We start from the raw sequence: 15,269 nt of genomic DNA, 5'->3' as shown, positions 1-15,269 counted from the left end.
TTGACATTATAAATATGCAATTATTCAGTTAACTATCACGCGTCAGCCATTGGTCATTGTACTCAGGCTGAGAACCAACAGCGCTGTGTCCATTCGCTCCCGGAATTTTCTGTGACAAATTTTGAGCCAATCAAATCGTGAATTTTCCAGAGTAAGTCATATTTTCCTAGTGGTCAAAGAAAGTTTCGAATCTTTCAGTACTGTAATAATTTGAAGTGAAGAAAACAATTTTTACTGATACAAAAAATATAGACTGAATGCACTTATCTCGCATAGGCGGTAAAATTGTGTGAACGTTGCAAGCGTGAGGAATTAGGCCTAACGTTAGTCGTTGACTAGTATGTAACACAGTACACATGCTCAAGTGACATGGTGCACAACGTTTATTTGTGCTGCACTTCGTATACAGTGTGTTTCTAGCCTATTACTAATTAATATTACAAAATACCCGCGTACAACCTGTGGTGCATACTCCAATCATACCAGTTTGGCCAGGCTGCAATATGTCCAACTTAGGCGAGGTTCAAACTTCCAGGACTGCTGCTGCATTTTGGTACTGCTTTAATAATTAATCAGTACGTCCCTAGTACTAGCATGGACACTTCGAAGTTCGGACACCTAAGCCTTAAAACACCCCAAAACTATATCTTCTGGTCTAAATCACCTGAAAATATACTTGATATAGTGGGAAAATTGTTTTATATTACTATACACGGCCAAACTTTCTTTCCTGCAAACTGTTTTCACGTTGTATTTCAAGAAGATTCTTCGTGATTGTGGAACTGGTATTTCTTTGCTAGAGTATTGCGAAGTTCGGACACCCAACCCACAGTGGCGCTGGTGATAAAATTGGTGGCGCAGTTGCTTTTTCAGTAATTATAACAGGCTTCATAGATCTCCGTCATTTTATTGTTAAATATGTAAGTACTTACTTACACACGGGTCATTTTGGAGAGAAAATAACTGTAGCTTTGTAGTTTTTCGTGTATTTTTAGGGTGTCCGAACTTCGCAGTGTTCCAAACTTCGCAATACTGACTATACTAGTAGTAGTACTACAACTAGTGTTACAAATCGATCAGGAGGACAATTCACTAGGAAGAACAGCTATACACAAATAGTACAGTACAGTCTATGATTGGTTTATGGTTTTATGTCCCGAGGAGAGATGCAGAGACATGGCCTGGGCCCTGTATGCTACTTACGAAGTTCCCTCAAAACTAAACATTATTAAAGGGTGTGAAGACTCACGCAAAAAGAAACGTCTAATGCTGGTAATCTGACCTAGTTTCGAATGAGGTGTAACAGAAGTGTTAGACACCACTATCGATCCCAGAAACACACACACACAGGTTGCTACCATCGGCAATTAGACACTAGTGTACAGTCAGTACATAGCTCTGGGGTCAATACCCACAGCACAGCTGTACAAATAATACAGCGATGGACATCTCAGGTCCAGCTAAAGATAACAAGGTATCACGTTTCATTACTGTACTGTCTGCATTTTGTAGCAACACCAACAAAACGCCACTTGCAAGCAATGGGAAAGTAACTTTTTCAGATGGCCACATGCGGTACTTTGGTGTGAGTCTTCAATACCTTTAAGGAAATATATACCATGTGCATGCTACCTTTTTGCATGAAGGGTGAATCACATAACCAGCATTTGCATCAGGAAAAGTTGTGCACTGTATATACTAGTGCTGGTCGTTGTAATGGATTAATCACAAGTGGTAGTAGTTGTGATTACACTTGGTAGTTTGATTAATCATGCTCAAAACCTTAGTTGCGATTACATGACTAGTACAAGCTAGCACTACACGTAATCTGCTTTTGAAAAATAACCTAACTTATCAAAAACAACACTATAGTTTGTCAGCAAATTTCGCAAAAGTACAGGCTCTAACAATGCTACACTAGCACTGTGCTGACAGCGACGACGTCATAACTGTAACCAAGTAATCTCGAGAAGAGCTATGCGATTAATCGACTACAAAAGAAAGATTCGACTATCAGCACTGGTATATAATGTATGATAGAATAAACCTACATACTAATCTTAAGTTAGAGTGATTACAGGTAGGCCTACATAAAACCAAAATAATTTACTCAAGTGTAATTGAAAGTACAGTAGTATATACATAGATACATGTACACAAATCATCCGTCTCACAAATGCTGACATGTTTGCATCTCTTGCCAAGTTTCTGACAAACTTTTCAGATTTATAATGCAGCAGCAGATATTCAAAAATACGAGCATGCTAGGCGAGTACAGTTGGGGAGGTGTGGAGGCTGGGGGTAGCAACTCATCCCCCACCTCCCTGCCCCCCCCCAAAAAAGAAGGAAACAACCAAACTATATAATGAATGAAAACCAAAGTTTGTGGAAATCGATTCGTCATGGTACCACTGATTCATTGTGCATAATATGAATCAGCAATTTGAGAAACTGCTTACCAGAATTCGATCCATTGTTTAGTAATTAAGGCAAGACAAACAAATACTTGTGTAAATGAACCTAGCCCTGTATGCCACCAATGCTTTTCCCATTTTGACAATCTATACACACAAATAGTAGTTTCAATTCTTATGTAGCGATTCTGCATATTTTCCTATTTTCTTGTAGTTGTAGGGATGGAGTCCAACTCTGGTGTGTCGCTAGCACTGAGTTCCGACCAGTTATCAGCTATTCAGGGTATACAGAACTCGCAAAGCCAAACGACGGGGCTCCAGCAGATTCAGTTGGCACAGGGACAAAACCAGGTAAGGTTCCTAATCTCTCGCCGGCACTTTCCTATCTCACCACCTTACATAATGTCTGGCTCCCTCCCTCTCTCGAATGACGATTCACAGACACATTGAACAAATAACCTCCAGTCATTAGTTCTTCACTGGCAGTCAAATCTGTGACTCATGAGTCCAGCTGCAGTATAAGTTTTCAATGCACATCTTTGTTTCTGTATTACTATATATATTATGATGTCCTCAATTAATAATTTTTAATTTACCAAAACAATGAACACAGCCTTGTGATTTGCATCTTAAGTTTATTACTCACCAAGTCTCTTTGAATGGGCCAAAATTGTTGCAAAATTATTACATCATGATGATTGTGTGATTAATAGAATGCATGTGTGGAGCTAGGAGTGTTAGCTCAGTGGTTAACGCCGGTGCCTTCCAATCATAAGGTGCCCAGTTCAAGTCACTCCAAGATTAATGTATTTCGTCCAGTTACAGAGTTGTTGACAATTCATAATCATGGACGTTAAATATGACTCTAAGAGATTGACTTTGGTCAGTTTGCGGCTTTGATAAGCCAATGGTGGCTTCTTCGCGAGTTCCTGCTTGCAGGAGGATCTAAAATACATACTGTACATACATTGTGAGGCTTAACTCAGCTAGGATTTGAAGCGTTCCCCCTGGTTTCCTTTCATTTCACTCTTTATACATACAGTAGATGTATCTGTTTCCTTCTTGTTAATGCTATGTTTCACAGATTGGCTATGCAGGGAATAGGTAGCAAAAGTAAACTACTGTACTATGCAAGATGGGTTGAATTTCTGTACAAATGTAAAGATGTGTACACTGTAGCACTGTTGTACCCACTGAACCACCGCACTCTTATATCATTAATAAGAGAAAATGGAATAGAACGATTGATATTATTGTAAATTTTGTACTTTTATCAGGTAGTCCAGGTCAGTGGAGGTCAGATCATATCAGGCTCTCAACCAATCACAGTTCAGGTGGCAGGGAACCAATCAGGGCAGATCCAGCTGCAGATGCCCAGCGGATCAAGTAATCAGCAGCTACAGGTACAATGAACGACATTTAGCTGACGAAATATAAAACAATTTGTTAATTTAAATCATTACTATATAAATGTTATAAAGTTATTTTTAGATGATTACATCGTTGTATGAAGACCAAGGCATTCTCAAATGACTTAACAACATAAACCCTGGTAATTAGTAACTTGTCATACACACTCACCCAGTTGTGCACAATTCAAACAGTCCTTCCTGGGGCACTGCCGTGATCCATATCTAAGACATCTCCTGAGGACATCCATAAGGTGCAGCCGTAATCTGGCATACATAATCAACTATATTTTCAGGAGTCACTTCAAGTTAGGTAGCTTCTTCATCATTACATTCATCATGGTGAGGACATCAGTATTGCCATATATTTGGAAGCGGGATGGGGTGCAGCATTGGAGGGTGAGTGGGTAGTGCAAAGGGGTGCCGGATATTTCCGGGGGTGCGTTCTTCCCCCGTTCCTTCATGCTTCCTCCCCTCCCTCCCCTTCTTGGCGATGCCACGGATTGAGATCACAACGAGATCTACTTTGACAATCGTACTGCGTACCTGTCATTGGATAATGTAGTAGTGGCAACTGTGACATCATGATATGTTCATGTTTCTCCTTTGTTTCATCCATTCAAGCAGACCATTCAAGTGGTTCAACCACAGCAGCTCCAGTCACAAAATGACACACTTACGACACAGAGCAATCAAAATCAAGTACAACAAATTATCCTGCAGGGACAACAGAGTAACCAGTTACCGGTATGTACAGGTTGCTAGGGAATATGCTGTAAATTGTTGGAGCTCAGTTTGGTCAGTATACATGTGTTATGTTTGAATTGTATCCATGTAATGTCTATTCACAAGATTCAAAATTGATCAACTACAGAATCTTCTATCTGATAGAAGACAGAGATAAAATTAACAGTTAAATTTTGAATGTTATCCACCTCCCCACCTCGGTAGTAGTCTACCCCTTTCTTCCAGCCCACCCGATCTCGCAAATAAAAAGGAAGATTTTGTTTCTTACAATAAGCACAGAGATGAAGGAAGAAGATCTTAAGATGGGGTTTTGTCTTCTATGGGACTGAAATAAATTTGCCTTGTAACCTGTTAAGTATTGACAAAGTCTTCCATGACAATATTCCATGAAAACCTGAAAGCAAATATCAGAAATTTGCAATTCAATAAGCTGTGTGAAACAAACATATGTTCAACATGTGAAATTATCTTCGTCCCTTTCATTTCAGTCTTCATGCATATTCATGTGCTGTAACATTGTCTTCGTTATTCGTTACAGTTACAACAGCTCATAACAGCAGACGGTCAGACCATCTTTATTCAGCCAGTAAACAGTAACAATGAAGGCACGGTTAGCCTCCCACAGACACAACTATCACAAAGTAAGTACTAGATATTGTTCTCACCAGTTTGTGATTTTCCTCTAAATTGCCCCCAAAAAAATGAATGCAAATTTCGGTAGTGAAATTGTTCATAAAATTATCATAACAATGCAACCTATAAATGATGGTTGACAATTGAAGTTTTAATTCCACAAATTATGAAACTGTCGGATTTATATTAAGCCTTTAAAAGCCCAAGTGTCACTTTGTCTGAGATAGAATAAAATGTTGGCAAGTTTGTGATATGTTTGTCCCCTATGCTATGCTGTGTTATATAACTGTCACACACAGCTGTGGTTAATCTCAATTACTTTAATCTTTTATTGTGTTATATTTATTCATAGATAATTCCAGTGCTTCTCAGATTCTCACCATGCCAAACAGTGATCCAGGGACCGTCATCATGGTAATGGGACAATTTCCAAAGTCAAATGTCTAATTTTGTTCTGTTATATAAAGATAATGAACTAGTACATTCACTTTACCAAACACTTAGAACTGTTGAGTTTCTCTACTCTCACCCAGTTGGGACAACTTGGTTATTCGATACTGTACTGTCATGCAGGGATGTGCTCAGGAATATTTGAGTGCCGGGCAGATTTTGCGGTAGTGTGATCCACACCCTGGGAGAGGGATCACATGGGTGGGGTACCCTCTACCCACTTGACAAATTTTGCACATGAAGTATGCTTAGGTGGTGCTATTTTTCCTTCTCTTGTGCCATGTATTCTCCCAGATTTTGGTTAAATGGTAAAATTTGTTAAATTATCATCAAAAAAGTGCTGGGTGGAAATGTTTAAAATACTGTTTGTGCTGGGCGGCATTCAGAACTGCTGGGCGCAGCTTGCCGCCCAGTGTGAGCACATCTCTGGTCATGTCCCGCTTCAGAGCACTCGTATTGTCGGTGCCAGCAGTATCAATATCATGTTTCTATCAGATGAAGGTCAGGAACTGTTTGTACTGTCAATGCCAGTGCTTTGAGAGCATGTCATGGGAGGACAGTTTAGAGAGGTATCAGCATTAGGAAACTCTCCCAACTGGCTGCTACAGTCAGTGTAGTCTTGAATATTCATATATCGGTGTTGGCTAAGAAGAGTATTGTATTCCCCTTAAACCCCACTGTGGAAGTTATTATATAATGGCTAACATAGGAGTAGGAGCCCAGTTTGATTTGGGGGGCTGTAACGACTTGCCCGAAAAATACAACCACAATTTTTCGCGCGGAAAATGTTTGTTAATGTGCATATCATATAGGTATGCATCGGTTATTACATCGGATGCCAATAACAATGCCAATCATTTGCCGTCTCATTACCCTTCCATATCAGTTATAATTATTGGGGAAGTTGTTACAATAATAATGATAATGATAATATCAGTTTAACCATTGGAAACACATTGCAAATTATTTTTCTTTCAGTAGGTGCCCAAAAAGGTCTCATGATATTGCCCAAATTTTCACAAAAATTTTGGGTTGGGGGGCTGCAGCCCCCCCCAGCCTCCTACGCCTATGATGGCTAACCATACCATCACCCCTGTTCCACCCCCCCTACTCCCTTCATGATGTCCTTATTGTTTACAGCATAATGATGTGTATATCCATTAGGTTAGTTGCGATGTGATATTTTCTGTACCAATATATCATATTAACTATTGGTGACCCTACAAGCGATATCCTGATAAATCATGAACAAGCCAACCCCCCCCCCCCCCCATCTTGCATGTCAGCGATATCCACTGACTTCCGTCCTCCTTCAGTTGAAATCATAGATCATTTCATACTATAGATAGTTCAGCAGTCTAAAATTTTCTTCATTTTCATTCTTTCCCCGTCCATTTGTAAATTCAGATGGTACCCGGAGCAGGTGGTGTACATACGATGCAAAAGATTCCGTTAGCCGGTGCCGCAGAATTGCTGGAAGAGGAGCCGCTCTACGTCAATGCTAAACAATACCACAGGATACTGAAGAGAAGACAAGCGAGAGCACGCTTAGAGGCTGAGGGCAGAATACCAAAAGAGAGAAGGGTAAGTCGAGAGCTCAGCGACTTTCGTAGCCCCAGAAATCTGGGATAATCATCGTCAAAATGCCCGAACTGTAGGTAATGAAATTCCAAGTTGTGTTGCCGTTTACTGCCTTTAGGCAGTACTTTCGTCTCCCAGAGAGAAACAATGTCACAATTAAGTTGGCTATGCGAGGTACTTTTAGAAAGTGTACGCACACAGGTTAAGATTTTTAGCTAGAAGAGTTGGAAGTTTTTGCAAAGGATTCCCCACCCCCATTTTTTAGCCCTCGCTCCAGAATCTTTCTATTTCACTGAGGGAATCTCTAAGACGCCTTTACATCACAGATTCCACAACCCCCATCTGCCAGCCCTCGCTACAGAATATTTCTGTTTCTGTTGAATTTCTAAGATGCCTTACATCACTTTTGATCCTCCTGATCTTTGGAGTATCATTAATTTATTTCATACTCTTTCATAGCTAAGCACCAAAACTAATGACTGAACACTTACCTAAAAATGTCGCCTCAGTGGGCCCATTTCGGACTATTTTATCAATGAGGGTCGACCTTTCAAATGAATGTGTACATTGCTCTAATTGTGATATAGTTCCTAAAGCTATTTCAATGCAAATTGGTATCGTTAAGGAAGAAATAATGTTAAGGTAGATGCTTCATGAAAGAAAGAGACCACTTTAATTGCCTCGGCAAATCGTTTTCTATCAAATTTTTCTTAAATCATTTCACAGAAATATCTTCATGAATCTAGACACAACCACGATGAATTGTATTCATATTGCCATGGCAAATATTATCCCATTCAAATATTTCTTAAACCATTTCACAGAAATATCTTCATGAATCTAGACAACCATGCTAAGAATCTTATTTGTATTGCCTTGACAAACAGTATCCCATTCAATTTTTTGGAAATCATTTCACAGAAATATCTTCATGAATCTAGACACAACCACGCTATGAATCGTATTCGTGGTGATGGAGGGCGCTTTAACCAGGGTTCACAACGGGAGATGGACGATCCGTCTCATTCGCAGGTATGGTCTAACGTCTACTTTTGTGATGTTTTTTTTAAAGGGTGTGAAGACTCGCGCAAAAATAAACGTCTAATGCCGGTAATCTGACTTAGTTTCGAATGAGGTGTAACAGAAGTGTTAGACACCACCATCAACCCCAGAAAATACACACACACACAGCTTGCTACCATCGGTAATTAGACACTAGTGTACAGTCAGTACATACAGCTGAGGTCAATACCCACAGCACAGTGTACAAACAATACAGCGATGGACATCTCAGGTCCAGCTAAAGATAACAAGGTATCACGTTTCATTACTGTACTGTCTGCATTTTGTAGCGACACGAACAAAGCTTCACTTGCAAGCAACGGAGAGTTAACTTTTTCAGATGGCCGCACACGGTTTGGGGCGAGTCTTCAATGCATTTAATGCTATTGGCAGCAGCAAAGCCAGATGTCCTCGTGACAATTGATCTTGAATCGCCTCTCTGTTTTTCTGGATAATTTTGAGATCATTTATTGACAAAGAAAATAGTTTTAAGAAATTTCTAAATACAGAGAACATGGACAGCTAAGAAGACATTCCCAAATGTGTCACATTTCAATAATGATTATTAATAGGGAAGATTGCATGGATTGGAAAGTAAAGCTTTCGAAGAACATCTGCCATAATGACATCACAGACCACCCGCTGTGATCCACTGCCTGGAGTTTGGGAGGGTTTCATCTAATTAGACTAGCTGGTTACATTCGATCAACCATATCTCAAGTTAGGAACAAGGTATTCCAGATGGACGTTTTCAAATAACAGTGAGGAATAATTCCATCTGCATGATAAGTGTTCGATTGTCTGCCACCGAATAAAATCCCGTTATTGGCATATCCAGACCGCAGGAGTTGGCCGCTTCAGAATATTACTGTAAATTTTGCGTGTCAATAGGTAAAACCTGCACAGTAGCTTTTATCATAGAGATGCAAATTTCATTATATATATATATATATTTATATATAAAGAACAGTGAAAAAACTTTAAGCCTCCACCGGGATTCGAACGCTCTGTACGCGGACACCCTAACCACTAGGCTATGGACGCTGATTGTATGTCCAGAGGTTCGAAACCGGTAAGGAAGATCGTAATTCCACTGTAGGCGTTTGTCACCTGTATCGAACAATACTAGTTCTGTTTTTGGTGACATATTTTGCCTTACTCTAGAGATCAAACATGATGCTAACCAACTCGAAAATCAATTGTGATTCCTAAAGCCGGATCTCGAAAGAGATACTTTGAACACAGATTTTCGAGTTGGTTAGCATCATGTTTGATCTCTAGAGTAAGGCAAAATATGTCACCAAAAACAGAACTAGTATTGTTCGATACAGGTGACAAACGCCTACAGTGGAATTACGATCTTCCTTACCGGTTTCGAACCTCTGGACATACAATCAGCGTCCATAGCCTAGTGGTTAGGGTGTCCGCGTACAGAGCGGGAGGCCCGTGGTTCGAATCCCGGTGGAGGCTGAAAGTTTTTTCACTGTTCTTGATTTTCCAACTCATTATGATTTTCATTTATATATATTCATTTGCCTTTGTCGTTTACCTCCATTGCATATATTTATATATAAATATATATATATATATATAAATCAAAGATATACATAAAAGCTTCCTCATGTTGTAATATCTTTCGCTGACAATTAAAGTTAATTTAGACAAGCACCAAAGACCCAGCCTCCCCCTCTCCCTGCCTCTTTCGCTGGAAATTGGTTGAGGTGTCAAAAGAGGATTAAGTGGAAAAAAAAATTGCAATGCAGATTTTTATTTTTATCCTCGCAGGCTGGATCAACTCAAGTACTCACTTTATACCACCACCAGCCTTTACTAAACAGCGCAGCCGTAAGTCAAGGCACGGCGCTACTCGCCCAGGCTCAAGCCGAAACCATACCGTCCATAACGACCAACGGTGATCAAGGTTAAAAGGGTGAAATATGACCAATGGCGATGGAGGTCAAAGGTGAAAGTAGTCAACCACCGGTCCAGCTGTCAGGACACTATTATGACGAATGAGTAGTCGATTTGAACAAAAATGTGCACAGAAAACTTCAAAGCAGGAAATTAGGGGTTTGAGTCAACTTCAAGAATCTTATTACTGAAAGAAGCTTACAGAATATTGACAATATCATCAAACAGGAAAACGGTCCATTCTTGCAGATATTCCAGTGTGCGGAAGGTGGCTGGAGACATCACAGTTAGTATGTTATTTTTACCGGTGACTTTTTGCCCCGTCACCATTAAATTCAGTAATTGGGATTGTCTTTCTCTCGAGTCACATTTAAACATGTCAAAGTGGTTTGTCACACTTTTTGGTCGTCTAAACAGTAAATTTCGTAGACCAAAAAGATTGAGCAAAACAGTGAATGAAGAACGACCAGTATCTACACTGCAGGAAGAGACGTGGAGGTTTGCATGTATGTATGTATGTATGCGTGTATGTATGTATGTATGTATTTTAAATCCTCCTGCAAGCAGGAACAAGCCTCATTGGCTTATCAAAGCCGCAAGCTGAACGAAGTCAGTCTCTTACATTCATATTTAACGTCCATGATTATGAATTGTCAATTGTCAACAACTCTGTAACTGGACGACTTACATTAATCTTGGAGTGACTCGAACCATTCGTGTGGCTCATAAGCTTGTTTACAGTTTTTCCAAAGTGAATCAAAGGCGATACCAATCCATCACTTGATCTCTTCCGGGGGGGGGGGGGGGGATTTTAGTTACAATGCCATCTAAACTGGATGTTAGCAACTAGTCCTCCAGCGGGCGACTCGATTGTGGTCGTCTGAACAGACGTTTTTGTTGTCTCGGACAATCAAAAGACTGTTTAAAAGGTAGTCTCCAAAAACAAAGCCCATTTCTGGAAATGAACCCTGAATCCTGCTTTGAGATCCTATGGTGTGCTATCAGTGATTTATCGTTAAGTTTGAAAAATGGAGATGAAAACCTTGATGATTGTTTGTACTTTTGTATTTTTTTTACATTGAATAGCATTTTGCTGATATTTTAATCCATGTTGGAATTATCAATGTCATCTATAGTAAGACTTTTTCGAGAGGCCCTTATAACCCTGGCAAAATCCTTACTTTAGGAAGTTCTACTTTTGAGTTAATTTGCATCATTGATGTGACCAAATATCAGTGGATACACTATGGCCTAGTGGTATTATTTTCTTTGTACAGAAAGCCTACTACGGTGGCTCTGAAGGGACAGGCGATTTATAGACTAGGGCGTTAATATAATGCCACATCTTGACAAATTTTTATGTTTTTGTCAAGTTGACAGGTATACTCTCATGTTACATTTTGACGAAAATTATCAGCCTGTCGAGTTGCTGCGTTGCACTCATTTTGACAACAAGACAAAGATTGTGTGTTTGACTTGTTACTGCTATACTAACACAGTAAGTCTACATACTCATCTGTCCATTCAGGACCACCATAGAGTGCTCTTGTAAGTACTACAATTTATTGCTCCTGTGACTCGCACACTAAGTTCATCATCGAGGGCAAAAATAGAAGTTTTTAACTGACATGTCCTACCCACCATAGGGTAGATGATGGCTTGGCCTATCATCACACACTAAGTTCATCACCTTCCAAGGTTGCTAGGGCATAGAAGTTTTTAACTGACATGTTCTACCCACCATAGGGTAGATGATGGCTTGGCCTATCATCACACACTAAGTTCATCACCTTACAAGGTTGCTAGGGCATAGAAGTTTTCAAACGACATGTTCTACCCACCATAGGATAGATGATGGATTGGCCTATCATCACACACTAAGTTCATCACCTTCCAAGGTTGGAAGAACTAAGATGGAAATTTTCAACTGACATGTCCTACACATGTTAGGGTAGGTAATGTGTTGGCCTATCATCACATACTAAGTTCATCACCTTCCAAGCTTGTTTCTACCGTCCAAACGCCATTTGATGGGTTGGCCTGTCATGGCACTTGCTAAGTTTGTGACAACCTTTGTGTTCACAAGTTTCCATGGTGGCTGCAAAATGAACAATGTACTCTTCACCGAACTATGGTATGATTTTTGCATCCCGTTATAATAGAGTCCCTAGTATAAAGCGGTTGCTTTTAGATCCATTCATAGCACACAATGAATTGCTCTCTTGCGACCCTGATTGGTCTCATGCATATTCATTTATTTTAACCAAGTAGTTATTATTGGCAGCAAGAAGGATTCATTCAAAAGCTGTACAGTTTACTGAATAGAGCTTAGAATAAATAGAGAGATTTCATTATATACTTGAAAAAATAGCCACAAAAACGGAGGACAAAATTTATGCAAGTAATATACTCCCTCGAGTCCGATCATACAGATACTGACACTATTGATGTGAAATATCTTCCCTTTTAACTATAAATTGGGTCTCAAATATGGTAGAAGGAGCCCCCAAAAATTATCAAGTACATATTTCTTTTCAAATTTTTTGCAATATTTAAATTGTTTATCATTTAGTGATAAAGCAGTCATATGACTTGGAGCTGGGAATCAGATTGACCTATGACCTGAAGTTTATTGTTACATTCCAAACCAGTGTTAATAAGATAAATTTGGTGATATCCTTTTCATGTCCATGTGTGATTTAATTGCAACAGTAAAGTAGTAATAACAAGAGCCTTCTAGAGGAGAGTGAGAAAGGGGTTGGGGGGGGAGGGGGAAATTGTTGGGAATATGGGTAAGAATGGGGAAAAGGGGAAGGGGTTGGATTGATGCAGTATGCTTGGTGCCAAAGTTTCCTATGGCTCCATATATGGGTCAATATGCTATTTGAAGGATTCTTTTTGGCCATTTATAGAAATAAAACCAATATTCACAACGATCTAAACTATAATTAATCTATTCGGACAGATACTATGATTTCTTACCTGTTTATTAGAATGCTTGACCATGTTCAATTCTGTGTCAAATACATATCTTTACACCTCTGTGTTTGTCAAGAAATTTCTCTGGCTTGTATGGCCAATCTATGTTTACTGATAGTGCAATATTGAGCTTCAAACACACAGTGGTAAACTACGCACACAGTCGAGTGATACACAAGTAACTTAGTGTTACCTGTGGAGATCAACTCTGGTTTATGGAGATCAGTGCCTAGTCACCCTTGAACTGTATCTCTGCATTCTGGTCTCAACAAGAGGGTGTGTTATTCCGCTAGAGGGGTTACTGGGGTAGAAGAACAAAATTCTGTCTTCCCTGAAAATATATCTGGTAGCTTAGGAAAGTATGATCTGCAAAAAAATTGATAGTTTAACATGAAACAGTCTAAGAATTATTTTTGGGGAAACCTATAGATTTATTTGCCAAGAGTAATTTAAAACTCTTCTTAAGCCTGGGAGTATCATATACAATTGATGTACAGTATATACATGAGAAAACTCTTGTCACAAGCAATTTGTTACATATTTGTTAATGCTGCACTAAATTCAAACATAATTTTAGGTACTGAGGGTTAGTAAAGAAAACCATTTATATTGATGCTTTAAATATTTCAAATTTGGATAATTTGGTTGACTGACCGTTTGTAGTGAAATGATTTTTAACGGTTGTTAAAATGCGGCCCCTCCCCCCCCCCCCCCACAAGAAATGCCTGTTTCAGAAGTGGCAACAATTTTCTAGGTCTTGCTGTTCTCGACTCAGTTCATTTTACTATTTTAAGGGAGCAATGCTACTACTACTGAGGATGGTATATATGTTGTGGCAATGACTGGTAAGCTGACCATAGGCTTACATGTACATAATTTGAATTATCTTTGGTGCTTTTTAGTACAATTTCCATATGAAATATAAGAAATGATACTTTTCATCCTACCTAGGACTTATGTATATCTGTTTGTTCCATTTTGGCTGGTACGATAATCATAAACGATATATATATTTGACTGTAATATTTGTATCGACTATTTGTGTTTGGTGACAAATTTTATTTATCGAAACAAAACTGTAAGTCGAGGCATTGGATGTAGACTGAACGTCGAAAATGGTCGTCGTTGTAATCCGGCCAAAAAAACCTCCGGAATAAACGTGACCGGACTCAATTTGAACGTTGTAACACCTATATTAACCATCGGTAACACCACAGTGTCATTGTGTTTATGACAATGAATTATCAAGATTTGAAGCAGTCTTAATTTGCATCAGCTTAAAGTGGACTAGACTAAAAAAACTCAGCAGTGTCAGCCAAATGGCTGGTAACAACTGCTTCCATTTCAACAATGGTAGCCATATTGGGGATAGAAAGAACGAAACCTATACGAATACATTTTGGTGGTCGTAGAGACTTTTTTTCGCATGCCGTCATAGACATGCAGTGTGCATGCCCAAGCCATTTGTACGGGTCTTTAGAAATAATTATCAATAACGGCTGGCAAGTCTAATCGCTCATGGCCGTGTCTTCGTCAGTGTTCATTAAATTGGGCAGTGTTTTGCCACAAATAACATTCTTTATGTCTTTTTTTTAATTTTAAAAGTGGCCAAAATATTTTGCCACTTTTTTCTAATTTTCATTATTGTAAACTTTGTTTAATGGATCATTGCTCAGAGATCACTTGAAATATATTATATTATACCACACTTTACCTGTAAATGTTTGTCAGTTTTTTTGGGTTTTTAATTTAATTTTAAGGGATATTTTACTTCTCAATTACTATAGTCACTGGTAAGCTTAATCATAAAAGAGTTCCACAATGCTGAAAGAATTAACCTACCCCCTGACCCCCCCACTCCCCGAGGATGAGAACAATAGAAAATTCCACTGCCAGGACCACCGAAGGCACCAAATCAAGTAGTCCCCAAAGCCCCCATTTACAGTAGTACCTCCACGAGCCATTACCTCCCCCTTCCCTACCTAATCTCCAACAGGTCTCATCAAATGTGACCACTCACCCAGTTGGGACAATTTTTTCTATACTGTACTTTCATGTCCCACTTCAAAAGCACTTGTATTGT

The 15,269-nt window shown here is 39.2% G+C and overlaps 1 protein-coding gene across 3 annotated transcripts; it reads left to right on the top strand.

Moving 5' to 3' along the window:
* Window positions 1-6: 6 nt before the first annotated feature.
* On the top strand, window positions 7-14,899 carry LOC139969592 (nuclear transcription factor Y subunit alpha-like). Of its 3 annotated transcripts, none has more exons than XM_071974696.1 (9): window positions 7-151; window positions 2,629-2,765; window positions 3,692-3,817; window positions 4,448-4,570; window positions 5,109-5,211; window positions 5,556-5,617; window positions 7,061-7,237; window positions 8,156-8,266; window positions 10,082-14,899. In XM_071974696.1, the coding sequence occupies exons 2-9, from the start codon at window positions 2,637-2,639 to the stop codon at window positions 10,220-10,222; spliced, it is 972 nt and encodes a 323-aa protein (XP_071830797.1). In that variant the 5' UTR covers window positions 7-151; window positions 2,629-2,636; the 3' UTR covers window positions 10,223-14,899. The 3 variants fall into 3 exon arrangements, with proteins under 3 accessions (XP_071830797.1, XP_071830799.1, XP_071830798.1); XM_071974698.1 differs by having other exon boundaries at window positions 8-151; window positions 4,451-4,570; XM_071974697.1 differs by lacking the exon at window positions 7-151 and adding an exon at window positions 400-553.
* The last annotated feature ends 370 nt before the right edge of the window (window positions 14,900-15,269 follow it).

The sequence above is a fragment of the Apostichopus japonicus genome, chromosome 7 (genome assembly GCF_037975245.1).
Source record: "Apostichopus japonicus isolate 1M-3 chromosome 7, ASM3797524v1, whole genome shotgun sequence".
NCBI lineage: Eukaryota > Metazoa > Echinodermata > Holothuroidea > Aspidochirotida > Stichopodidae > Apostichopus > Apostichopus japonicus.
Note: the sequence above shows the minus strand (reverse complement) of the source record. Positions and strands in the feature narration are given on the sequence as shown.